The sequence below is a fragment of the Pyrgilauda ruficollis genome, unplaced genomic scaffold, assembly GCF_017590135.1.
Source record: "Pyrgilauda ruficollis isolate IOZ18807 unplaced genomic scaffold, ASM1759013v1 scaffold377, whole genome shotgun sequence".
Taxonomy (NCBI): domain Eukaryota; kingdom Metazoa; phylum Chordata; class Aves; order Passeriformes; family Passeridae; genus Pyrgilauda; species Pyrgilauda ruficollis.
The window spans coordinates 98,358-123,792 of record NW_024525234.1 but is presented as its reverse complement, the minus strand read 5'-3'; the positions used below and the strand labels follow the sequence as shown (position 1 = coordinate 123,792).

The following is a 25,435-nucleotide window of genomic DNA, read 5'->3' as shown; positions in this document are numbered from 1 at the left end:
AGGCAGGGTCCAAAGAGCAGGAAAAGAGGTGATGGAGTATTCAGGATTAAACATCAGGAGCCTAGAGTGGAATGCAAAGGGAAGAGCTCCCCTTAGCTAAATTTCTTTGGAAGTTGCACAGCTTTAGATACCTTTGTTAACGTGTTTGCCCACAGGAGTTTTAAACCTCCTCCCAAGCCAGATACTCTGTAGCTGTCACTGCTTCCATGAGCTGCTGATTTTGGTCTCTCTTGAGGTGGTCAGAGGGTTTTCTAGGGCACATTTGAGCTGGTTTTTAGACCAGTCGAGTTGGAGGTGACAGAACTGGGGGTGTTGCTGTTTGAAGAGCAGAGAGGGGACCAAAGGATGCTGATCCCCAATTTTCACCTCCTTTATCCTCTCTGCTCCTTAATTCCTTCCCCTGAATGTCCCATCCTCAAGATCCCTAAGGACTCCAGCTGCTCAGGAGAAGTGTGCCAGGTAAACCCCAGTCTGGAGGGTGCAGAGGGTGGTCTCCTCCCAGGTAACAAAACAGTGCTTTTCACAAAAGCAAATATTTCCTGCTCCCCAGCTGTCCACCTGCAAGCCCAAATTGCGGTGAATCTCCTCCATGTTTGCACAATGACCCACCCAGGGGAAAAAAACCATGGTGGCTCCCGAGGCCCTCCCAACATAAATGTGATTAGTAACAATTAAAAACTCATTACAGCCCTAATTACAGCCAATAAAATGCCACTTGGGTTAACTTCCTAAGGAGCTCATAAAACATGGCATCAATCCATTTTCTTCCCATGTTCTAATGCAGAAGATCCTGCACAGCCCATGCCCTGACCCCAGAGGAGCAATGACTTTTCCCTGCCCTCCAACCCCAGCCTGGCTGCACCCTCCTTTCAGGGAGTTCTGGAGAGAGAGGTCTCCCCCAAGCCTCATTTCTCCAAGCTGAGCCTCCCCAGCTCCCTCAGCTGCTCCTCAGGAGCTCTCCAGACCCTTCTCCTTGTGCTCCAACCCTTCCCCAGCTCTGTTCCCATCTCTGGACATGCTCCAGCCCCTCAGAGTCTTTCGTGGCATCCCTGGATGGGTCCAGCAGCTCTCACAGTGCCCCACAGAGCAGACAAAGGGGATCCCAACCTCTTCATCCCAGTGCGATGCACTAGAGCAATTTCCTTCAACTCCCTTTTTCATGAGTGCAGCAGATGGGAATGATAAACCCCGGCACCTCTTGGCTCCTCTCCACGAAAAATTCAGGGAACTCAGAAAAATCCTGTGGCTTTTGGCAGGAAGACGTCAGCAACTTTGGCTTCCTGGGCTTCAACAGGCTGGAGATCTCTGTCCTCTCTGCTACCTTCCCAAGGTGTCCCCAGGACATTCCTGGGCTTTGAACCACCTGGGTCCATACCTATCCCTGGACTCTTCCCTGGGATCAGGATGAAGGAGATGATTTCAGACTCTTTCCTGGGATAAGGAAGAGGGCCATGACTTTTTGGTCTTTCCCATCCCAACCTATGAATTTTAGAATCAGAAATGTTATTTTTGACTCAAACAGGAGGATAAAACACATTGCAGCCTGGTGAAAACATCATTCAGAAGTCAGGAGGGTGAACTGGAAGGAAATTTGGAGGTAAATAATAAAAACAGCAGGAAATTAACACTGGTTCAAATGAAAACAATAATTTCTTCCTTATTTTGCTCATTTAGATGACAAGGACTTGACAATATTGATCTCCATTTCCATATTTTATCTGTGCCAGATCAATCATAGAATCATGGGATGGCTGAAGTAGGAAAGTACCTTAAATCCCATCTGGTCCCACCCCACATAGCACACACACTGCAGAGAAGTAAGGGCTGATTCACCTCTCACTCCTCCCAGAGCTACAGAAGAATCCAGTCAAGCGTTAATCGAATTAATTTGGTTGCAGTGGGATGTAATTTGGAGAGGGCTAATGACTAAGCTGGCTGGGCAACCTGGAGCTCTGATGGCAGGTTCTGGGCTCTGGCTTATTTCTTCACACTGCTGGGGTTTTTTTCCCTTTGTGAGTAATTTGTGTCCACTCAAGACTTGTCAGACCTTCCCACCACTCACAGATGAGGAGCTGGTGTAAGAGCCCAGCCAGGCAGGCAGAGGGTGCTGCTCATCCTTGTGCCAGCCCCGGGGAGGAATCATCCTGCTCCAGCTGCCAGGATTCATCCTGCCAGGATTCATCCCAGCTCCAGCTCCCCACTGGAGACTCCTCCATGTCAGGAGTTGGAATGAGATGATCACAGAATGTGGGAAGGGATCCTAAAGCCCACACAGTTCCACCCCCTGCCATGGACTGTTGCAGCGTGGCAGGGTGGTAGAAATGCTGCTACCTTCTTTGAGGTGTTTCCTTCAGAAGCCGCTGAGAGAAAGGCCACACGAGCAGCCATTTCCAGTCCATGCACACACACACACACCCCACAGACGGCTCAGCAGAGGAAAGACAAGAAGGGCCTTTGTATGATGTATTCCAGAGAAGGTTTATTGCACCCACTATGCCAGAGGGATCAGAGATGAAGACAAAACCGTGTGGTGTGCACGACTAGAGCGTGGGGTCAGTGACCGATGACCTGAGGGCACAGGGGTGGGCAAAGGGCAGGGCCAAGGGCAGCAACCTGTAGGGGGGATGAGGGATGAATAATTGGGGTGGGCAGGGTCAACTGGCTAATGGGGGAGGCAATCTAATGTAGATTGGCAGTAGGGCTGCAGAGCACCATGGGCTGAGTCCTCTCTTTCAGCCTAGGTGGGGAAAACTCTGTGATGTATTCTTCCAAGGCAAGGCCCTGGGGATTTCCCTGAGCGGGAGGGTTCAGGGGATTCCACGATGGGCAGGGACACCTTCCATTAGACAAGGTTGCTCCAAGCTCCCGCCCACCTCCAGCCAGCCCAAACCCTGAATGGGAAAAATGAATCCTGGTTCTTGGGGTGGTGCTCAAGGACACACCTTGACATTCCCACAAGATCATCTCAATCAGCTCAAAATAGGATCATGGAAGCGTTTGGGTTGGACAGGATCTTAAAGCTCATGCTGTTCCACCCTCTGCTATGGTCAGGAACACCTTCCACCATCCCAGATTGCTCCAAGCCACATCTGGCCTTGGACAAGTCTGGCCTTGGACACTTCCAGGGATGGGGCAATCTCAAGGAAGTCTATTTCAGTGCCTCATCACTCTCACAGGGCTGAGCTCCTTCCCAACATCCCATTTAACTCTCCTCTTTTCCAGTTTGAAGCTCTCACCTCTTGTCCCATCACTCCCTTTCCGAGTCCCTCTCCAGCTCTCCTGGGGCCCCTTGGAAGGGGCTCAAAGGTCTCCTTTCCCTTCTCTGCAGGTGAGCACACCCAGCTCTCCCAGCCTGGCTCCAGAGGGGCTCCAGCCCTGAGCAGCTCCGTGGCCTCCTCTGGGCTCTCTCCAGCAGCTCCTCATCCTCCCTGTGCGGGACCCAACATCCCATTTAACTCTCCTCTTTTCCAGTTTGAAGCTCTCACCTCTTGTCCCATCACTCCCTTTCCGAGTCCCTCTCCAGCTCTCCTGGGGCCCCTTGGAAGGGGCTCAAAGGTCTCCTTTCCCTTCTCTGCAGGTGAGCACACCCAGCTCTCCCAGCCTGGCTCCAGAGGGGCTCCAGCCCTGAGCAGCTCCGTGGCCTCCTCTGGGCTCTCTCCAGCAGCTCCTCATCCTCCCTGTGCGGGACCCCGGGGCTGGGGCAGCTCTGCAGGTGGGACCTCACCTGAACAGAGCAGAACAGCCCCTCCCCTGCTGCTCATGTTTAGGGCTCAGCCCAGGCTCGGGGGTCTCTGGGCTGGGGCAGGTCCAGCTCCCACCCACCAGCACCCCCAAGTCCTTCTCTCAGGCCTGTTCTCAATTCTTTCTCTGTTCAGTTTGTATTTGTCCTGTGATCACCTAGGGCAAACCCGTGTTTCTCCTCTGCTGAGGAGTATCAAGTGATGAGACAACACAAAAATATCTTAATCTCTCTGCATTTTATTGGTACTGAAGGACCCTGGGGCCAGGGCACTGGCAGGAAGCAGCTGATTCACACGACAGAGGGGGGCAACAGGGCCACACATTCCAGGCAGGAAGGAGAGGAGGGAAAAGGATCCGTAAAACATTAAAGCTGCCAAATTACTCCACCTGGGGAAGGTGGACAACTCCAGAGACCTGTTTCTCACTCCTGAATCTGACTATGGGACATAATCTCCTTCCTTCTGTTCATGTGGGCTCCTGACACAGCTGGAGCAGGATGAGGGGGACCCATGAGGGGTGCGGGGGAAACACAAGCCTTAAAAAGTGACAGGAAAGAGCAGTTTTCCACAGGCTCCTCCTCAGCTGGTGCAGCAGCGCTGGGGAGCTCTGCAGTGCTGGGGACCCACGAGGAAGATGTTTCACCCCAGTGGGGCTCAGTGAGAGCCAGGCTGGGCCAGAGGGATGTGTCTTGATTTCAATCTCACTTTGGGGAGATTTCCCCTAGAAACAGTTTCTTTCCTCCTGAATACTGAAGGGGATGGAAGGGGCTGCGCTGCTGGTGGGAGGAAGAGGAAGGTGCTGCTTTCCCTGGGAGGACAGACATGAGGGCTCAGTATTTGACCCCAGAGGATTTGACCGTCGTGGTGGTGACGCATCTCCGCACGGAGGAGGAGCCCCCCCCGGCCATGAAGCTGCCGCCTGCAGTGCTGCACATCCTCCCACTCCCAGAGGAGAAACCTCCACTGAGGATCCCTCCTCCCACACCACAGCTGCCACCAATGATGTTCCCACCAACAACCGTGCACACTCCTCCTCCATTCAGGCCATTGCTGGCTCCAAAGCTGCCAGATCTGCCTCCGCACACGGTGCTTCTGCCCACCACAGCTGGAAGAGAGGGAGAGGCTCATTGAACACCAGGCAACATCCTGGGAATCTTTACAAAACCAAGGATAAAGGTAATTCGGCAGAGAAAACAATGTAGAGATACTTACAGACATTCACGTTGGAGGGGTTCTCTAAGCAGAGCCTGTATAGGGACAGGAACACCAGTTGTAAATCTATATACAGTCAGAACCAAAACTCTTCCCCAAATATTCCATTTATACAGTGTTTCATATACGATCAATCAAGCCCCCTGAGAAGTATTCTCTGTGGGGACCATGTTTCTGTTTCGGCTTCAAAATTTGGAGGAAAAAAGGAAAGTAGTCAAATTTTAATGTTAATGTTTTGTGAGGAATGATTAAAGATTAATCTCACCCAAGGGGGAACAGAACCCTGGCCTAGCCCATGGTGGGAGGTCTCACCTGTGCTCCTCCCCCTCCAGCAGCTTCCTATACATGGCAATCTCAACGTCCAGTGCGATCTTGATGTTCAGCAGCTCCTGGTACTCCTTCAGCAGGCGAGCCAGCTCCTCCTTGTCCTTGCTCAGGGCACATTCCAGCTCTTCCAGCTTCCTCCTGGCATCCTTGGTAGCCATCTCCCCCCTCTCCTCAGCCTCAGCGATAGCTGACTGCAGATGATGGTTCTGTGGAGAAGAAAGTAAATTTCCTAATTCCTTCTGCCCACCCTCTACTGGAGCATCCTCAGGGCACAAACTAGAGGGAAAACAGAAAGGACCCATGAAACACTGGCCAACTCCCACCTGCTTCTTCACATTCTCGATCTCTGTCCGCAGCCTCTGGACATTCCTGGAGAGCTCCTGGATCTCAATCTTGGTGTTGCGGAGGCTGTCCCCGTGCCGGCCGGCAGTGCTCTGGAGCTCTTCGTACTGGAGACATGGGGACAAACACACCCATCAGGAACACAACTGACCAAAAGCTCAGTGGTTCAAACAGCAGGGACTGTCCCAGGAGTCTCGAGCTCAACTCACCCGGCTCTGGTACCAGGCCTCAGCCTCAGCCCGGCTGTTCTGAGCAATCTGCTCGTACTGGCGCCGAACCTCCTCGATGATGCTGTCCAGGTCCAGGTGCCGGTTGTTGTCCATGGACACCACCACGGACAGGTCCCGGCTGATCGTCTGCATCTGAGACAGCTCCTGCAACCAAGACATGAGTCAGAGGCATCATCTCAAGCCTAAATCCACCCAGACACCCCGTCCAACCTCAATGTTTGGCGTCCTCATTGCAACACCAGTCCCCCAGGAGAGAGCTCTTACCTCCTCATAGATGCACCTCAGGAAGTTGATTTCATCTGTCAGAGCTCCCACCTTGGCTTCCAGCTCAACTTTGGTCATGTAGGCACAGTCCACATCCTAAAGAAAAGATCTCAGAATTGGACCATGGCTTCCTTTCATCGCACAAGAACTGCTCGCTCTTTCTGTTGGGACCTGCCCATCTTGGAGCTAAGTCCTTCCCATGTCTTCACCTCCTGTCCCCCCTCACCCTGTCCCTGCTGGTGTCTTCCAGACTCACCTTCTTCAGCACCACAAACTCATTCTCAGCAGCCGTGCGACGGTTGATCTCCTCCTCGTACCTGTGGCAGGGGCAGGACAAGGTGACACTCTGAGACCCCTGGTCATTCCACCCGCGGGGTCTCCACATCAGCTCCACTCTCCCAGCTCGTCCCTCCCTGTCTGTCCCCACACTCACTTGGTTTTGAACTCCTCCACGTACTGCCTCATGTTCTGCAGCTCTGATTCCAGCTGGCTCCGCTGCCCCAGAAGAGACTCCAGCCTCCTCCGAAGGTTCTGGATGTAATTCTCAAAGATCACATCCAGGTTCTTCCTTGGCCCTGATGGCCCTTGCTGCTGGAGCAGCTCCCACTTGGTGGAGAGCACCTTGTTCTGCTGCTCCAGGAATCGGACCTACAGCCACAAAGGGTGTGTGAGACATTCACCAGAGAGACATCCCGCTGCTCAAACCTCCTGGGAGCTTTGAAAGACCATGGGAATGATTCCCCAAAACCCTTCCCATTGCTTCCAAGGAGAAATTTCCTCCCTTTTTTCTCTTTTTTTTCCCCATTATCCTTAGATTCCTCTTTCCTCTTCCTATATCTCTGCTTTCTTTTTTTTTTTTTTTTTTTTTTTTTTTTTTTTTTTTTTTTTTTGTGGCAGGTAGCTATTGACATGCTTCCATTCCAATCTTTCAAATTATTTCCAATACCAGTTGGGATTTTTTTTACATTAATTTTCAGGAGCATCAGATCCTTTTTGACCTACCAGTGAATGAAATCCTATTGGTCTCTATGTTCAAGAACATTCCTCTTATCAGACACAAAAATTATTCCATATATACATCATATATTTAAAAGACATGGACACACTTATAACCAACATTCCCAGTTCGGATGATTTAAAGGGAGCTCATCTGCACTTAAACTGAAAGAAGAAATGGTTGGGAATTTTTTTAATTTAATTCCTAGATTTTAAGTTCCTTGAGAAAAAATTATCCCAGAGAAAGGACAGATTTAAGACAGACTTTTGGTCACTCTTTCACCTGTCTGCACTGGAGTGAAAACCAGTGTCCATCCACCAAACCAGGAGAAAGTTGTTCAGTTTCTCTGTGGATGCTAAATTTTGACACTTCCTCATGAGGAAACCAGATGGAACCCAATGGAAACAATCACAGCCCAACACTGAGCTGAGAAGGATGATATTTCCTTCTCCAGAGCACAAGGAATTTCTGCAGTTTTCCCATTCCCAAGGAAATCCAGCTCCAACCTCTCACCTTGTCAATGAAGGAGGCAAACTGGTTGTTCAGAGTCTTGATCTGCTCCTTCTCCTGGCACTTCACTTGCTGGATCTGAGGGTCAATGTCAACGTGGACTGGCCGCAGGAGGGTTGGGTCCACCTGCACCGGTTGGATGCCTCCAGGGAACCCGGGGCCACCTCTGATGGGGCCACCAAAGCCGCCCATTCCTCCACCAATGACACCTCCTCCAATGCCACCAAATCCTCCTGGAAATCCTCCACCAAAGCCACCAATTCTACATCCGTAGCCACTGCCATAACAGCTGCCCATGGAAATCCTTGTGCTGCCTCCCAGGTTGTGGAGGCTTCGGCTGCTGAATCCTCCACAGCGTCCACTGCCACCTCCAATCCCCCTGGATGTGGAGAACGAGCTGTAGCTGATCCTGCTCCGGCCACCACCGCCTCCAAAGCCACCACCAACAGCAGAGCAGGAGCTGAATCCCCTTTTGCTCCCAATTCCGAAGCTCCTGCAGACAGACTGACGAGACATGGCTGGTTCTCCTCAAAGAGCCAAAACTGGGGAAGATGAGGAGATCCACAGAGCTGAGCTGGTGCTGAGGGCAGAGAGAAGTGCTCAGAGTCTTCTCTGGCTCCACAGCTCCAGGCATTCCCTTTTATCTGCTCCTGGAGGTGGGCTGGGACAACTTGGGCGTGAAGAGGAAACAAATTTACTGTCTTCATCAGCTTGGTGCGGTTAACAGATTTTTTGCCAAATTGGTGACTCCACCCAGAAATCCGCTTCGCCGTGCAGAGGGAAACGCAGGAGCACTGAGGCAGGTCTCTGTGAGTAAGTGGACTCTCATATCTTTATGTCATCTGGAAAAATATATTTTACAGTGATGTTGTCATGTTCTTCCCTCCTCCCACTTCCCTGCCTGCTCCTAACGACTCCACAGGTTGTCTGATTCCACATTTTTGGCTGACACTCCACACCAGGCAAGGATTTTGGTGAAACCCAGATAGAATGAGGCTTTCACAATTCCCCCAAGCACACACCGCATCTCCTTGTTAAGCAGAAAATTCTTGATGGCTTTCCAAGTGGAAAAATGCCGTATCATTAACACTTAACAGTGGTCAGCATTTCTGTTTTAACCAGAAAGGAGCTGCTTAGTTCCTTCCTAAGAGCATCAGGTGGGATTTTTCCCTCCAAAATGTGTCCGACAAAGTCTGAGACAACCAGGTCCTGGGATTCTGAGCACCATAGCAAGAGAACAAGGATGTCCAACTCTTTGCTTGTGCTTTTCCAATGGCCACAGGGATTGTCAAGCCAAGCCACAGAGGATGGAAAGGACGCTCCAGGCAGTAGATGTTATAATGATGACTGACAATAATGTTTAATTTCATGCTCCAGCTCCCTAGCAGTGGATTCGGTCACTCACATGAAGGACATCTTGTGATGTATCTTCTGAGCCTCACTAATCAAATAAATATTTTTGTTACATTTATTGATTTTATTGGTAAAAAACACCAACATTTCCTTCATTCTTATTTCTTGAAAATCATGAATAAAAGTCAAGGGAAATATATATCTTGAAGCACTTCATCAATCAAAAAATATCCCATTTTTAAGTTTCCCAGTTGCATGTGTTGAGTTTCCATGGTCACACCGGAGAGATTTGGCCAGGTAAATGTGGTTTGAAAGCATCCCTAGGAATCAGCTGATGGCCATAGACACAGCAAACACTCTGGGAAGCCAGCCCAGCAAAACACTTCCAAAAGCCACTGGAGGAATGAGAAACATGAATTTTATTGATTGTCACTGGGATGAGGCTTCTGGAGCCACAGACTGTGTGGGATGGGAGGAAGAAGAGGACATTACCCTTCACGGGGATTCAAATATTGGCCAAGATTATCCTACCCTTAGGGACTCAACAGTTGGCAACAGTTATTCAGCAACTGAGGGATGCAAGAGTTGGCCAAGGATTATCCCTCCATTAATCGACTAAACAGTTGGCAAAGGGGTATCCCATCCTTGAGGGACACAAGTCATGGTTGGCCAAAGGTTACCCAGGTGTGTGTTCCTGCAGCTGGAGAATGCACAGCACCCCCAAAGCACAGAGGGGACACCTTACTTTCCAAAAGCAGCTGCAATCAAGATGGGCTGGTTTCTCCATGGTCATCTCCCACAGGGACATTTAAGCTCTCCAGACCATCTTGCAGCCCAGTACACTTGCTCATGACGAGCAGCCTGGGGCAGCTGCAGCATGGCTCGCGTTTAGGTGGAGAAAATAGGTTGTCCCTTCTTCTGGCCTCCCTCCCAACTGCCAAACCCATGGTATGAAGGCACCAGGACTTCACTGGAATATCCCACAAGGAGGTTCCACAACGAGGAGGATCTGCAAAGTCAGCCAGATGCTTGGGTGCTGACCACGCTCAGCTCCTGCAGATAAGACGCCCAGATTGAGTCACTCTGACGTATTTAGACAAGATGTGCAGATTATTCCAAACCTGGAGTCACCTGAGTCTCCTCCAGGTAAAACTCGACAGGCAGCTGGGCTCCAGCCATGCCCTCAGATGTCTTGCGCAAGGAGCTGTGCACAGCAGAATCATCAACACCAGGGAAAATGTGAACTCGGCAGAAAACATGGATCGAGACCGAGCCACGCTCCAGCTTCGCATCTGACCCAACCAAGAGCACGGAGGAGGTGTTGCAATGACTCTTCACAGCAGCTCTACAACGCCACGTAAAGTTTGTTGTAAAGTTTAGAAGAAACAGGCTCTTAAAATTATACACTGAAACAGGTGATTAAGCACCAAAACAAGTGACTCTTGCCCCAAGCCAAACCTCAAAGTGCTCCTGGCACAACACCAGCTTCGCACAGGCATTGTCTACTCAGCATCTTTATTTGGGCCAAACCCAGCCACAATTCCACCTTCAGCACCCTTCAAAGCGGGGAGAAGCCCCTTTTCCAAAAGCCCACTGCCTTTCCTGGACCTCTCCCTCGATCTGCAGCTTTCTGTCCCACTCTAGGAGCATCAGCAACTCCCAGAGGCTGTTGTGGGACTCCTGAGCCACCAGTGACAGCATTTTCTGCCTCTTTGATCTCTCCAGGTGGTAGAGGAACCACAGCATAGCTCAGATCAAACACTCTGGACTCCCCTCCCAATCCCCTGCCTTGAGCTCCTCCAAATCTCTCCTGCTCTTGGAGCAAGGATGAGCCGCTGGGGAATTGGCTTCTCAGGGAGAGGATGGTACCTGAGCTCATGGATGGGGATGAATCACACCTTCCCAGTCCATCGTGTTCCCACGGCTGGTCAGGGATGGTACATGGCTCTCCAGTGCTCCCCCTGCTCTCTGGGTACCAAGCTGTGCATCCCACCTGGCCATCCCACAGCCCAGGTGTGCACCAGAGGCAGGTGCTCAACCAACATCCTGATCCTTGTTATCCATGTTCACCAGCTCCCCCACCCAAGGGGCTCCTACCCTGCCACTCCCTCATCACAACCCAAAGACCATTCAGAGGCAGAAAACTCAGATGGCTCTTATCCAGTGTTGGCTCCCACCTGCTGCTGCTGATTCTCATCATCCATCAGCCCCTGTGAGCCTCTGCTGGTCTGGCATGAGGCACTGGGAATGTTCTTGCCTAAATCCCAGGGCACATGTTTCAGCAGACCCTTTGCAGAGCTTCCAAAAGCCAAGAGGGGTTGAGAAGGACCCTTTCCTAGAGCTTCAGGAACTGGAGTGTTGCCGCATCTGGAGAGATGTGACGTGGGTACTGAGGCACTGAGTGCCTCTATGTGCCTAAAGCTGAGCCCAGAAAACTGGGACAGGGCAGCTTGTATTAGCTCAAAGACTGGGAAGATACTGGAACTCTGTGCTGGAGGTTTCCAGAACCAGCAATTGCAGAAATCTGCTGTAGGAGTGTAACTCTACAAGATTCCAGGGATTAACTGGATGATTCACTATATCAGGAGATGCCTAAAAACTGAGCAGGCTCCTCGGTTTGGTCTTCTGCTGGCTCAGTTACTGAGCGTTGTGGGAACTGAGCATCCAGCATCCAGCACCTGGACTTGTGCCCTCAGGTGAGAGTCAGTCATCACTTGAGCTGTGATGCCTGCCCTGGTCCACGCCCACCTGTTCACCTCCATCAAAGCACAGGTACGACACTTTGAGCAAAGAATGACCCCCCCAGCTTCACAAAGAGCTGCTTCCCCAAAGTATGAACCACCCTGCCCAGAGTGGCTCCCGAATCATCGACACAACAACATTGTGAATGTTCTCTGCAATTTATTGGGAATGGCAACATCCCAGAAAAGGAGGGCGGGACACACACACAGAGGAAGGGAGGTGGGGACACCGAACAGGAGGAGAGACGGGAAAGAGGAGTTTTATACACATTTGCCAAAAGAAATGTACAACACAGCAAGGAAGGCAGAGCAGCCCCTCCTGCCAGGCAGCTCCCGGTGCCGGGACACCCACAGCATCGCCACCAAACCACCGGGTGGGACCAGGATCTGGGACAAGCTGGGTGGGAGGGACACAGTTCATCCCATTGCAGGACACCAGAGCTGGGCTTCAGGAGGCTGGGCTGCTGTCAGGAGGAGAGAGGAGGTGCTTCTTTCCTTGTCAACCTTCGGGGCTCAGAATCTCACTCCCGAAGATTTGACCGAGGTGGTGGTGACGCATCTCCGCACGGAGGAGGATCCCCCGCCAGAGCCGCACATCCTTCCGCTTCCAGAGGAGAAGCCGCCACCGTACATTCCTCCCCCCATCCCACAGCTGCCACCCATGCTGCCTCCTCCAAAGCTGCTGCCTCCTCCACAGATGCCTCCTCCCATTCCTCCTCCCATGCCGCTGCCGCCTCCGAATCCTCCTCCCATTCCACAGCTGCCGCCTCCGAATCCTCCTCCCATGCCGCTGCCTCCGAATCCGCCTCCCATGCCTCCTCTGCCTCCAGAGACAGTCGTCCTGCCCACCACAGCTGGAAGAGAAGCACAGGTTACTCACCTGTTGCCCAAAAGAACAAGTTCTACCACTTCTGAAGGACCCCAGGGCAGATACTTACAGACATTGACATTGGACATGCTGTCATTGCACAGCCTGTGAGGGAAAATGGGACCAGTTATTCCTCTGGGAAATACACGGCTCTTCAGCAGAGAATTTCTCTTTCTTTTACAAGTTTATATTTCTCAATTATTCCTTAAAAAATTAGCAACCAACTCAATTTTTTTTTCAGAATTTTTTGATTATTCTTTAAAGAAATGAGCAACCTTTGCCTTCACATTCTTTTAAGATGGAAAACCCACTTAAGTATGTTTATACTTAATATAATTAATATATACTTGGGAATTAGAGAGTGAATGACACAAAATCAGTCTTTAGTGTGGATTCAAAGGTTTTACCCACACGTCTTATAATCTGTCAAGAATTTAGTCAAATAGATGCCAGTTAAGTACCTGTGCTCCTCCCCCTCCAGCAGCTTCCTATACATGGCAATCTCAACGTCCAGTGCGATCTTGATGTTCAGCAGCTCCTGGTACTCCTTCAGCAGGCGAGCCAGTTCCTCCTTGTCCTTGCTCAGGGCAGTCTCCAGCTCTTCCAGCTTCCTTCTGGCATCCTTGATGGCCATCTCCCCCCTCTCTTCAGCCTCAGCAATGGCTGACTGAAGCTGCTGGTTCTGAGGAAGAGAAAACCAGTGTGTGAGATCCCTTCTGCCCACCCTCTACTGGAGCATCCTCAGGGCACAAACTGGAGGGAAAACAGACAGACATAATCCATCTTCTCCAAAGGGCATGAATTTTCATTATTGCTTTCTCTCTCACCACCCAGTCCCATCCTGACTCAGCACACAGCTGTTACCCAATGAGGCCCTGATGGTCCCGTACCTGCTTCTTCACGTTCTCAATCTCAGCCCGCAGCCTCTGGACATTCCTGGAGAGCTCCTGGATCTCAATCTTGGTGTTGCGGAGGCTGTCCCCATGTTTTCCAGCAGTGTTCTGGAGCTCTTCGTACTGGAGACATGGGGACAAACACACCCATCAGGAACACAACTGACCAAAAGCTCAGGTGGTTCAAACAGCAGGGATTGTCCCAGGAGCCTCAAGTCCTTCCCAACTCACCCGGCTCTGGTACCAGGCCTCAGCCTCAGCCCGGCTGCTCTGAGCAATCTGCTCGTACTGGCGCCGAACCTCCTCGATGATGCTGTCCAGGTCCAGGTGCCGGTTGTTGTCCATGGACACCACCACGGACAGGTCCCGGCTGATCGTCTGCATCTGAGACAGCTCCTGCAACCAAGACATGAGTCAGAGGCACCGTCTCTTGAGGGGAGAGAAGAGCAGTAGCTCCAGGCAGCCTCTCCAGATCAAACCCACAAAGACACCCAGTCCAACCTCAGTGACTTTGGTCACCACACCCCCATTAAAACTTCAGCAAGAGAAAGAGAGAGCTCCTACCTCCTCATAGATGCACCTCAGGAAGTTGATTTCATCTGTCAGAGCTCCCACCTTGGCTTCCAGCTCAACTTTGGTCATGTAGGCACAGTCCACATCCTAAAGAAAAGATCTCAGAATTGGACCATGGCTTCCTTTCATCGCACAATGGCTCTTTCTGTTGGGACCTGCCCATCTTGGAGCTAAGTCCTTCCCATGTCTTCACCTCCTGTCCACCCTCACCCTGTCCCTGCTGGTGAGGGACTCACCTTCTTCAGCACCACAAACTCATTCTCAGCAGCCGTGCGACGGTTGATCTCCTCCTCGTACCTGTGGCAGGGGCAGGACAAGGTGACACTCTGAGACCCCTGGTCATTCCACCCGCGGGGTGGCCGCATCAGCTCCACTCTCCCAGCTCGTCCCTCCCTGTCTGTCCCCACACTCACTTGGTTTTGAACTCCTCCACGTACTGCCTCATGTTCTGCAACTCTGATTCCAGCTGACCCCGCTGTGCCAGGATTGATTCCAGCTGCCTCCGAAGGTTCTGGATGTAATTCTCAAAGATCACATCCAGGTTCTTCCTTGGCCCTGATGGCCCTTGCTGCTGGAGCAGCTCCCACTTGGTGGAGAGCACCTTGTTCTGCTGCTCCAGGAATCGGACCTACAGCCACAAAGGGTGTGTGAGACATTCACCAGAGAGACATCCCACTCCTGGGAGATTTGGGAGCCCAGGGAGTCATTCCCCATCTATGTTTCATTCAGGCATTCAAGCTCCTGAAGTGCATGTGAAGCATTATTTAATTTATTTATTATTAGACAATTAAGTTTTGAGTCACTCTGAACTTCTCCCCTGGGGACAAAGCGATGTTCCCAGTAGAAAACATCATCCCAATTTTCCATAGCATCAGGATTGGACTTTGCAATCATCTTTCCAGCACTGAAGTCAAGAAAGATGAAATTTTTATTCTCTAACTGCCCATGCATTCTCTTGGGAGAGATTCTTTATTTCTTTGGCTTCTATTTGAAATCAAAATAATCCAAGCATTTTGGATAGGTGTTTAATGCTCTGCAGTTTCTAGAATCAGGCTTTGAGAAGAAAGTTTCATCAAAAAGCAAATCCCAGCAATAAGAACTCTTAGGACAATTAAATTTAAAATTATGACTTTGCCCTGAATCACACAAAATGAGGCTGCAGAAGTGCCTTAGCTAGACTATCCCAAGAATATCCTGCAGTTCTCTTTAATCTTCCATTAGCACAAAACCTCCTCTATTATTCAGTGCTACTTATTAAGTAAACCTGATTAATTACAATTTGATGCTGAGGCATTGGTCTGACAACTCCAGCAACTGTTGGCAGGTGAAAAAATTCCCAGTTCATACCCCAAGGAAGTTGTTTGACATTCCACCTCCAAAAAAACCCCGTCCTAAACTCTCACCTTGTCAATGAAGGAGGCGAACTGGTTGTTCAGGGTCTTGATCTGCTCCTTCTCCTGGGTTTTGACTTGCTGGATCTGGGGGTCAATCTCAACATGGACTGGCCGCAGGAGGCTGGGGTCAACTTGCACCGGCTGGATGCCTCCAGGGAAGCCTGGACCACCAAAGCCACCCATTCCACCCATTCCCCCACTGCCCATTCCACCACCAAAGCCACCCATTCCTGCTCCACCACCCATTCCACCACACATTCCACCACCAAAGCCACCCATTCCCATTCCTCCACCACCCATTCCACCACCACCCATCCCTCCACAGCTCATTCCTCCACCAAAGCCACCCATCCTGCCACCACCACCATAACATCCACCCATGGCAATCCTTCTGCTGCCCCCCGTGCTATGGAGGCTCCGGCTACTGAACCCCCCACAGTGTCCTCCTCCACTTCCTCCCCGGGATGAGGAGTACGAGCTGTAACTGATCTTGCTCCGGCCACCACCGCCTCCAAATCCACCACCAACAGCAGAGCAGGAGCTGAATCCCTTTCTCCCCCCGACTCCAAAGCTCCTGCAGACAGACTGACGAGACATGGCTGGTTTTTTCCAAGCAGAATCAAAATCCAGAAGAGCAGAAAGACCAACGGAGTTGATGAGGGCAGAAAGAAGTCTGCAGAGTCTTCTCTGATTCCAACAGCTTCGGGCATTCCCTTTTATCCGCTGCTGGAGGTGGGCTGGGACAGCTTGGGCGTGAAGGTGGAAAGCAATTTAGTATTTTCATCAGCACGGGGATGTTGACAGATTCTCCATGAGCTTTGCCATATTTGGGGCTGCCCAGAAACACGCCCTGTAATCTAGAGGTGAATAAAACGAGAGCATCGAGACACGTCTCCATGACTAAGTGAACTCTCGTATCTTTATGACATCTTGGAAATCAATTTTATTCATAAACCCCTTTTCTGCAGCCCCTCATTGGCTACCCAGCCCTCATTAGTGGTTCCCAATAATTCCAGATAGACATCTCCCTATCAAAGCTCCACAGAAAGACAAAGTTTTGATGAAATCCCAGCTATAATATGGCTTTCACAATTCCTTACACACACCCTTAATCTCCTTTTTATATGTTAAATTGCATTTGTGTTTCAGGAGATGTTTCCCAATCCCGAATGGGAATTCACGACACCAAAATTTGAGGAGACTCAGCATATTCTCCTGCTAGAGAGGAAAAACATCTCCTTGGAGCATGTGGTGTCACTACAATGGGAGTGTCTTCTGCCTGCAGACTAAATTCCCTCCACTTGCAACTCCGCAAATCTGGGACAACCAGCTGGGGCTTTGGATGATGCTGAAGCAGAGAGAAGAATGTGACTGGAATCATCCCACTCTCCTCAATGTTCTGAGGGTGACAGGGAGTGACAACTTGAGGAAGAATGAAGGGACACATTGGGAACCCTTTGGCGACAATGTCAGGGACAGACAGACAAGCACTATGGAAGAGGAGCGACAGATGAGCAATTTGAAGTGGTAAGGGGTTCCTGCTACTCTGGTGAATCCCACGACCTCTGAATAACCTGTTTTTTCCCAAAAATGAGATGACTGACATGGAAAAACCTGCTGAGAAATGGAGCTGTTACAACCCCCAAGGCACAGTATAACCTTTTGCTTCCAAATAATTTATTGGGAAAGGAATGTGGTTTAGGAATGTGGTTTAGAAATGTATTTTAGAGAATGTCTCTGAAATAAATCCCTTTTTTTGTGTTACATGTAAATGAAATTTAATTATTTACAGAAAATACAAATAATATCAATGTGTTCCAAAAAAAAGTAGATTCTAGTTTAAAAGGAAGCCAAGTCTGTAAATACTATTTAAGAGGCATTCTAAAGGTTTTATCTACCTGGATATTATCAATTAAATACCTGAATAATTCAAATAATTAAATATAAAATGAATGTTCACATTTTCCTAGAAAACAGCACAAGTAATGAAAAAATGACAGAAAATGCACATTGTAGCCCTTGAAACATGAATTTAAGGCCATTCAAAAGACCTGTATATGAACACAGAACTTCAGAAGGAATTTTCAGAGTCCCCAAAGAGATGTAGGCAACTAAATGTGGTTTGAAAGTAACAAGAGGCATCAAAAACCAAAATGTCCCTGACTGTCACTGGGACAGGGGTACTGAACCCCCTGGTCTGCATGGAACAGGGAGGGGAGAACATTCCCCTTGAGGGAGTCAATGGTTAGCCGAGGGTTATCCCACCCTTGGGAGACTCAACAGTTGAACAAGAGTTATCCCACTCCTAGCTCCTGGGTAGTCAAGAGTTATCCCCCTCTCAAGGAACTCAGGTAAGAGCTGGCCAAGGATTGTCCCACCCACCCTTGAGGGATAAGGTTATCCAGATTTGAGGGCGACCAGTGGTTGGCCAGAGGTTACCCAGGTGTGTGTTCCTGCAGCTGGAGAATGGACAGCACCCCCAAAGCACAGAGGGGACACCTTACTTTCCAAAAGCAGCTGCAATCAAGATGGGCTGGTTTCTCCATGGTCATCTCCCACAGGGACATTTAAGCTCTCCAGACCATCTTGCAGCCCAGTACACTTGCTCATGACGAGCAGCCTGGGGCAGCTGCAGCATGGCTCGCGTTTAGGTGGAGAAAATAGGTTGTCCCTTCTTCTGGCCTCCCTCCCAACTGCCAAACCCATGGTATGAAGGCACCAGGACTTCACTGGAATATCCCACAAGGAGGTTCCACAACGAGGAGGATCTGCAAAGTCAGCCAGATGCCTGAGTGCTGACCACGCTCAGCTCCTGCAGATAAGACGCCCAGATTGAGTCACTCTGACATCTTCAGACAAGATGTGCAGATTATTCCAAACCTGGAGTCACTTCAGCCTCCTTCAGGTAAGACTCAACACCAAACTGATCCTTCAGATCTCTTACACAAGGAGTTGAACACGGTAAGATCAACACCAGGGAAAATGTGAACTTGGCAGAAAACGTGGATGGAGACCAAAGCCACACTCCGGCTTCACATCTGACCCAGCCAAGAGCTTCCGTCATGGATCTTGCACAGAGGAGGTGTTGCAACAACTCCTCATATGGTACTACAAGGCTGTGTTCTGGATTTTAAAGCTGAGAAGAAACAGACTCTTAAAATTAAGCACCAAAACAAGTGACTCTTGCCCCAAGCCAAACCTCAAAGTGCTCCTGGCACAACACCAGCTTCTGAGAGCCTTCTCAGCATCTTCTTGTTGGGCTAAACCCAGCCACGTTCCCCAACCCTGGCACCCTCCTGCTGAGCTTCCAGTGGGATAATTCTCTCTTCCAAGAAGCCTGTAGTCATTCCCTCTTGCCTTTCCTGGACCTCTCCCTCGGTCTGCAGCTTCCTGTCCCACTCTAGGAACATCAGCAACTCCCAGAGGCTGTTGTGGGACTCCTGAGCCACCAGTGACAGCATTTTCTGCCTCTTTGATCTCTCCAGGTGGAGGAGGAACCATGGATCAAACACTTTGGACTCCCCTCCCAAACCCTCTCCTTGAGTTCCTCCAAATCTCTCCCTCCTGCTCTTGGAGCAAGGATGAGCCGTCGGGGAACTAATCAGCTTCTCAGGGAGAGGATGGTAACTGAGCTCATGGATGGGGATGAATCACCCTCCCAGCCCGTTGTGTTCCCATGGCTGTAATCATGGCTCATCCTGGGGCCGATGAGTTTGTGGCTGACTGCAGCCAGTGGCAGGTGCTTCACCAACATCCTGATCCATATTCACCTGCCCTCCCACCACTGCACACGGCAACACTGGTGCCATCTCCTTCGCCTAACACAGACCAAAGTCTCCTGCACCTGGAGATGATCCCGAAGGAACCTTAGAAGCAGCAACTTATTTACATTGGTTGGTCCAAGGGGTGTGACACCTCGCATGTAGTGGAAGGTGTCCCTGTTCATGGCAGGGGGTTGGAATTGGATGATCTTTTTGGTCCCTTCCAATCCAAACCATTCCATTATTCAATGATTCCAGGTCTCACACCTGGGATCTTACTTCTCATTGTTCAACTGGAGGATCCAGACCTCCACCATTCCAGACAGAGGCTTGTGCCTCCAGGTGAGAGTCAAGAGCATCATCTTGAGCTGGGGCACCTGCCCTGGTCCATCCCCACCACTGATCTGTTCCCTCAAAAGACAGAGACAGGCAGGAGAACAACCCCCTCTCCCACCGTGCCCAGAGCAGCTCCCAAAGCAGCAACACAACAACATCATGAATATTCTCTGCAATTTATTGGGAATGGCAACATCCCGAGGAAGGAGGGCAGCCCACAGAGGAGGGGGGGAGGTGGGGACACTACATCTGCAGTGTCATGGGAGCCAGGCACTGAAGGACAGTTTTGTTCTCCTTAGGAATAGTCCAGGTGTGTGTGAGGTGTCCCAGGTGTCACTGAGAACCGAGATATGTGGAATGGAAGCTGGAGCTCCGGGGAAGCTGTTCTGGCAGCACACCTGGGGCTACTAAGTAAGCAAAGCTGCCCAGAAGCTCCACCTTGGGCCAGCTCCTCCCTCTAGCCGCCACTTGAGATGCCCCCTCCCCAAGGGACGAGTCCTACTTGCACCACACCCACCCTGACCCCAAAGGCCTGCAAAGGGAATAGCAGGATGGACACACACAGAAGCACCCCAGGGACACAGAACAGGAGGAAAGAGGAGGAAAGAGGAGTTTTATACACATTTGCCAAAAGAAATGTACAACACAGCAAGGAAGGCAGAGCAGCCCCTCCTGCCAGGCAGCTCCCGGTGCCGGGACACCCACAGCATCGCCACCAAACCACCGGGTGGGACCAGGATCTGGGACAAGCTGGGTGGGAGGGACACAGTTCATCCCATTGCAGGACACCAGAGCTGGGCTTCAGGAGGCTGGGCTGCTGTCAGGAGGAGAGAGGAGGTGCTTCTTTCCTTGTCAACCTTCGGGGCTCAGAATCTCACTCCCGAAGATTTGACCGAGGTGGTGGTGACGCATCTCCGCACGGAGGAGGATCCCCCGCCAGAGCCGCACATCCTTCCGCTTCCAGAGGAGAAGCCGCCACCGTACATTCCTCCCCCCATCCCACAGCTGCCACCCATGCTGCCTACTCCAAAGCTGCTGCCTCCTCCACAGATGCCTCCTCCCATTCCTCCTCCCATGCCGCTGCCGCCTCCGAATCCTCCTCCCATTCCACAGCTGCCGCCTCCGAATCCGCCTCCCATGCCACTGCCTCCGAATCCGCCTCCCATGCCTCCTCTGCCTCCAGAGACAGTCGTCCTGCCCACCACAGCTGGAAGAGAAGCACAGGTTATGTTCCCATTCCCCAGGCTCTGTCTCTGAAAAAACAGTCTGATGCTTTTTCTGAAGGACCCCAGGGCAGATACTTACAGACATTGACGTTGGCCATGCCATCGTTGCACAGCCTGTGAAGGAAATTGGATATTTTAATTACCCAATAAAACAGAGGTTGTAAGAACTTTAAACTGTGTTTCAACTGTCAAATAATTTTTTCCTGGTTCACCCTCCTAAACCACTTTGGAATCACTAAAATATTGGAGGAGGAAGGGATTGGCAAGTCCTCTTTACAATGAGGTTTCTCCAGATTTGAGGTTCATTAAAAACTCACCAGTGACAGAGAAGGGGCAGCAGCTCTGTCACCTCTAGGGAGCCAGTTATGTGTCCTGACTCCCAGAATATCCCACAAAGTATCAATCACAACATCCACCCGTTAGCCCAAAGAATTGGTTTGGGATTTCAGTGAATATGCCAGGTGTAGATCACAGCACCCAATGAGAGCTGTGTTGTTTACCTGTTCTCCTCTCCCTCCAGCAGCTTTCTGTACATGGCAATCTCAACGTCCAGTGCGATCTTGATGTTCAGCAGCTCCTGGTACTCCTTCAGCAGGCGAGCCAGCTCCTCCTTGTCCTTCTGCAGGGCACTCTCCAGCTCTTCCAGCTTCACCCTGGCGTCTTTGAGAGCCATCTCTCCCCTCTCCTCAGCCTCAGCAATGGCTGCCTGAAGCTGCTGGTTCTGGGGAGCACAAGAGCTTTCTCAGACCTCATTTTGTCCCTAATAATCAGTCCTCAGGCCCCCAAGAGGAGAAATCAGGAGGCAAATAAACATCTGCATGAAGTGAACTTGGGATGACGGAAGGTTTCTGCCCCACTCATGGTCTTTTGTGATGCAACCTGCTGCCATCTTCCCCCAAGACACCAACGAACCCCTTCCTTTCTTCATGACCTCGATCTCATCCCCAAGACATCAACCAATCCCTACCTGCTTCTTCACGTTCTCAATCTCAGCCCGCAGCCTCTGAATGTTCCTGGTCAGCTCCTGGATCTCAATCTTGGTGTTGCGGAGGTTGTCCCCGTGCCGGCCGGCCGTGCTCTGGAGCTGCTCATACTGATGGCACCAAGACAGAACGACCCATCAGTGACACATTCCTGGTGCCTCTAGATCTGTCCCCAGTTTCAAGGCTCAGGTGACACTATGAGGACCCACTGCACTGCCGATGGATGCCCAGCTCAATGGTCAAGGTGGCTCTGGGACTCAGCCATGGAGTTTGAGCTTTGAAATGGATTTTAGTGACGCTAAAATGCATCTCTTGATTTCTGAAAAGCCACTTGGACTGGAATTTTCTCATTAAGATGCATTTTGGGCCATTTTTATCAGGAGGTTTTGATGCCTTAAGTTTAAGCATTCATATTATCCAGATTCTGTAATGCAATAGTATACAACTCTGAACTTCATATAAAGTGTTAGCAAGTTCTCCTCACAGTTTAGTAAGACAAAACAATCTTTTTCGAGGCCAAAAACCAAGCTTCAAGCCCAAAAAGTATAAACAACACTGAACTGAGGAGCACAGTCTGGAAGGATGGAACTTCATAACCTGAAGCTGTAATTGGACAATTAACCTCAATATGTAAATAGACCAAAACCTATAAAAGTGTGAAAACTCGTGACCTGTTGTCCATCTTGGGTCCATCTTGGTAGCCTTGGCCAGGCTCTTGTACTGCCCAAGGTGTATCATTTGAAGGTCTTTTTAATAAATACCTACTTTATTCCTTTCATACTGTCTGGCCTCTATTCTAGGCAGCCTCCCAAGGCATCAGTTTGTGCCACACACCTTGGTGAGTTTGGGAAGCATTGGGAACAGTGAGTCAGATCCCTCAAAAGCAGTTCAATCCCTCTGGACCTTCCTTGCACCACAAGATCCAGCCCCGTTAGCTTGAAAAGATGTCTCACCCAGACATAAATTATTGTAAATCACCCAGCCACACCCAGGAGTCTCGACTGCTCCCTGACTCACCTGGCTCTGGTACCAGGCCTCAGCCTCAGCCCGGCTGCTCTGGGCAATCTGCTCGTACTGGCGCCGAACCTCCTCGATGATGCTGTCCAGGTCCAGGTGCCGGTTGTTGTCCATGGACACCACCACGGACAGGTCCCGGCTGATCGTCTGCATCTGAGACAGCTCCTGCAACCAAGACATGAGTCAGAGGCATCATCTCAAGCCTAAATCCACCCAGATACCCCGTCCAACCTCAATGTCCTTGGCCACCATACACCTGATGAAAATATCAGCCCCCCTGGAGAAGAGAGAGCTCCTACCTCCTCGTAGATGCACCTCAGGAAGTTGATTTCATCTGTCAGAGCTCCCACCTTGGCTTCCAGCTCAACTTTGGTCATGTAGGCACTGTCCACATCCTAAAGGAAAGATCCCACAGAAAATAATTTTTTTCTGCTTGGGAATCCTTCAGGCTTGTGGGAATTGCCATCTGTGCTGAGGTTTTGATGTTATTCACTGGGACATCATTATGTTTATATACAATTCAGTAACCATAGATGTAAATAATTAAAAATAAATAATGTTATGGTGTCATACAATTATGCAAATTGAATAGAAGGGATTCCAGATATCAGCTGGGACATCTTAAAAACTCCATAATTCCCATTCAAGCACAGGTAAAGTGAAATATTGAGGAATTATTTTGTGGTGCCTGTGACTCACCTTCTTCAGCACCACGAACTCGTTCTCAGCTGTCGTGCGCCGGTTGATCTCTTCCTCATACCTATGGAAAGGAAAAGTGCAAATTATATTCCTGGACTTTCCTGCCTAGAGGCCATTAGAAACAAACTAAAAGGGGGGGAAAACACTAAATTAAAATATTTAGGCTGAAAAGCTATCTCCACTATCACCATAAAAAACAGCTGGGGAAAATTAAAGTGACCAAAAGGCTGCTTGAGCTGCTCCTGGCTCTGCACTCACTTGGTTTTGTAATCCTCGACGTACTGCTGCATGTTCTGCAGCTCCGATTCCAGCTGGCCCCGCTGTGCCAGGATTGAGTCCAGCTGCCTCCGCAGGTTCTGGATGTAATTCTCAAAGATCACATCCAGGTTCTTCCTTGGCCCTGATGGCCCTTGCTGCTGGAGCAGCTCCCACTTGGTGGAGAGCACCTTGTTCTGCTGCTCCAGGAATCGGACCTACAGCCAAGACACGGAGAACCCACCATCAGACAGGAACAGCTCCCACCAAAACATCTCTTGCATCACTCACAAAGATTTGCATGGTGATCAGAGAACAAATTAACTCTGTTTTTTTAAACTTTCTCTTGGTGTCTGAGCTGCAAAATTGGGAAAATAAGAAAATTTCTAATATTTTTCTACTCAAAGGAGTTTTTACACATTGCCCTTACTCCAAGTCTGTCCCCATCACAGGTAGTGTGGAAATCTGATCTCCAGTCTAGATTTAAAAACCTGGAGATTTGAAAGAGAAAAAAATATATAAATTAATACTTAAATGGGAGGTTGTTTGGGTAGAGAGTGGTGGAGGAGGGAGAATCTGTGCCCGAAACCTGCGGAGGTTGAAGGTGTTGAACCTGCTTGAGAGCATAACCTCAGAGTAGAGCTTGGTGCAACAGGACAGATGAAAGCCCTGGAGACATTGCTTTGATCTTGTGTGGAGGAGAGATTCCCATCTCTTCCCTTAATGAAAAGGCTCTGCTCAAGCTTCTCTGCCTGCTGGGATTTAGCTCCAAAAGGACATTTCTGCGCAACTGGAAAGTTCCTCCTGATTTTGGCCTTAATCAGGCACAATCCCACCCTCTCACCTTGTCAATGAAGGAGGCAAACTGGTTGTTCAGGGTCTTGATCTGCTCCTTCTCCTGGTTTTTAACTTGCTGGATCTGGGGATCAATCTCAACATGGACCGGACGCAGGAGGGTCGTGTCAATCTGCACTGGCTGGATCCCAGGGCCACCTCTCCCAGGGCCACCCATGCCAAAGCCTGGGCCACCAAAGCCACCCATTCCTCCACCACCCATCCCACCACCAAAGCTACCCATCCCTCCACCAAAGCCACCCATTCCTCCTCCACCCCCCATTCCACCTCCACCCATTCCTCCAAAGCCGCACATTCCTCCTCCTCCTCCACCCATTCCGCCCCCAAAACTGCCGAGACCCCCGTAGCTCCCGCCAAAGCCGCCCATCCTGCTGCCGTACCCGCCACCGTAGCACCCGCCCATGGACATCCTGGCGCTGCCCCCCATGTTGTGGAGGCTCCGGCTGCCGAAGCCCCCGCACCGTCCTCCACCTCCGAATCCCCTGGACACAGAGTACGAGCTGTAGCTGCTCCTGCTCCGGCTGCCGCCTCCAAAGCCACCACCGATTGCAGAGCAGGAGCTAAAGCCCCTTCTGCTCCCCCCTCCGAAGCTCCTGCAGACAGACTGACGAGACATGGCTGGTTATCCTCAAAAGAGCCAAGAATGGAGAAGCTGAAGAACTAGACGGGGTTGTGGGTGAGGAGGTGGGTGGAAGAAGGGAAGTCAGTCCCTCTGGCTGGAGGGCAGCAGACTCTCCCTTTTATGTGTTTTTGGAGGTGGGCTGGGTCTGCATGGGCGTGAAGGAGGAGACAGGTCCTGTCTTCATCAGCATGGCGTGGCTAAAGATTTCCATCTCCAATTTGCCAAACATTGACCCTA

The 25,435-nt window shown here is 50.5% G+C and overlaps 3 protein-coding genes across 3 annotated transcripts; all 3 read right to left on the bottom strand.

The window, feature by feature from the left end:
- Positions 1 to 4,570: 4,570 nt before the first annotated feature.
- Positions 4,571 to 8,138, bottom strand: LOC121358155 (keratin, type II cytoskeletal 6B-like). The gene is made up of 9 exons (XM_041476081.1): positions 7,626 to 8,138; positions 6,549 to 6,763; positions 6,372 to 6,432; positions 6,116 to 6,211; positions 5,831 to 5,995; positions 5,603 to 5,728; positions 5,265 to 5,485; positions 4,953 to 4,987; positions 4,571 to 4,845 (listed from the first exon to the last, which is right to left on the bottom strand). Exons 1-9 carry the CDS (start codon positions 8,136 to 8,138, stop codon positions 4,571 to 4,573), a joined length of 1,707 nt encoding a protein of 568 aa, XP_041332015.1.
- A 4,091-nt stretch (positions 8,139 to 12,229) lies between these two features.
- Positions 12,230 to 16,041, bottom strand: LOC121358154 (keratin, type II cytoskeletal 3-like). The gene is made up of 9 exons (XM_041476080.1): positions 15,454 to 16,041; positions 14,464 to 14,678; positions 14,287 to 14,347; positions 14,042 to 14,137; positions 13,709 to 13,873; positions 13,475 to 13,600; positions 13,046 to 13,266; positions 12,655 to 12,689; positions 12,230 to 12,570 (listed from the first exon to the last, which is right to left on the bottom strand). The coding sequence occupies exons 1-9, from the start codon at positions 16,039 to 16,041 to the stop codon at positions 12,230 to 12,232; spliced, it is 1,848 nt and encodes a 615-aa protein (XP_041332014.1).
- A 4,366-nt stretch (positions 16,042 to 20,407) lies between these two features.
- LOC121358153 (keratin, type II cytoskeletal 5-like) lies at positions 20,408 to 25,192 on the bottom strand. The gene is made up of 9 exons (XM_041476079.1): positions 24,566 to 25,192; positions 23,725 to 23,939; positions 23,467 to 23,527; positions 23,067 to 23,162; positions 22,768 to 22,932; positions 21,735 to 21,860; positions 21,268 to 21,488; positions 20,847 to 20,881; positions 20,408 to 20,748 (listed from the first exon to the last, which is right to left on the bottom strand). The coding sequence occupies exons 1-9, from the start codon at positions 25,190 to 25,192 to the stop codon at positions 20,408 to 20,410; spliced, it is 1,887 nt and encodes a 628-aa protein (XP_041332013.1).
- Between the last annotated feature and the right edge of the window lie 243 nt (positions 25,193 to 25,435).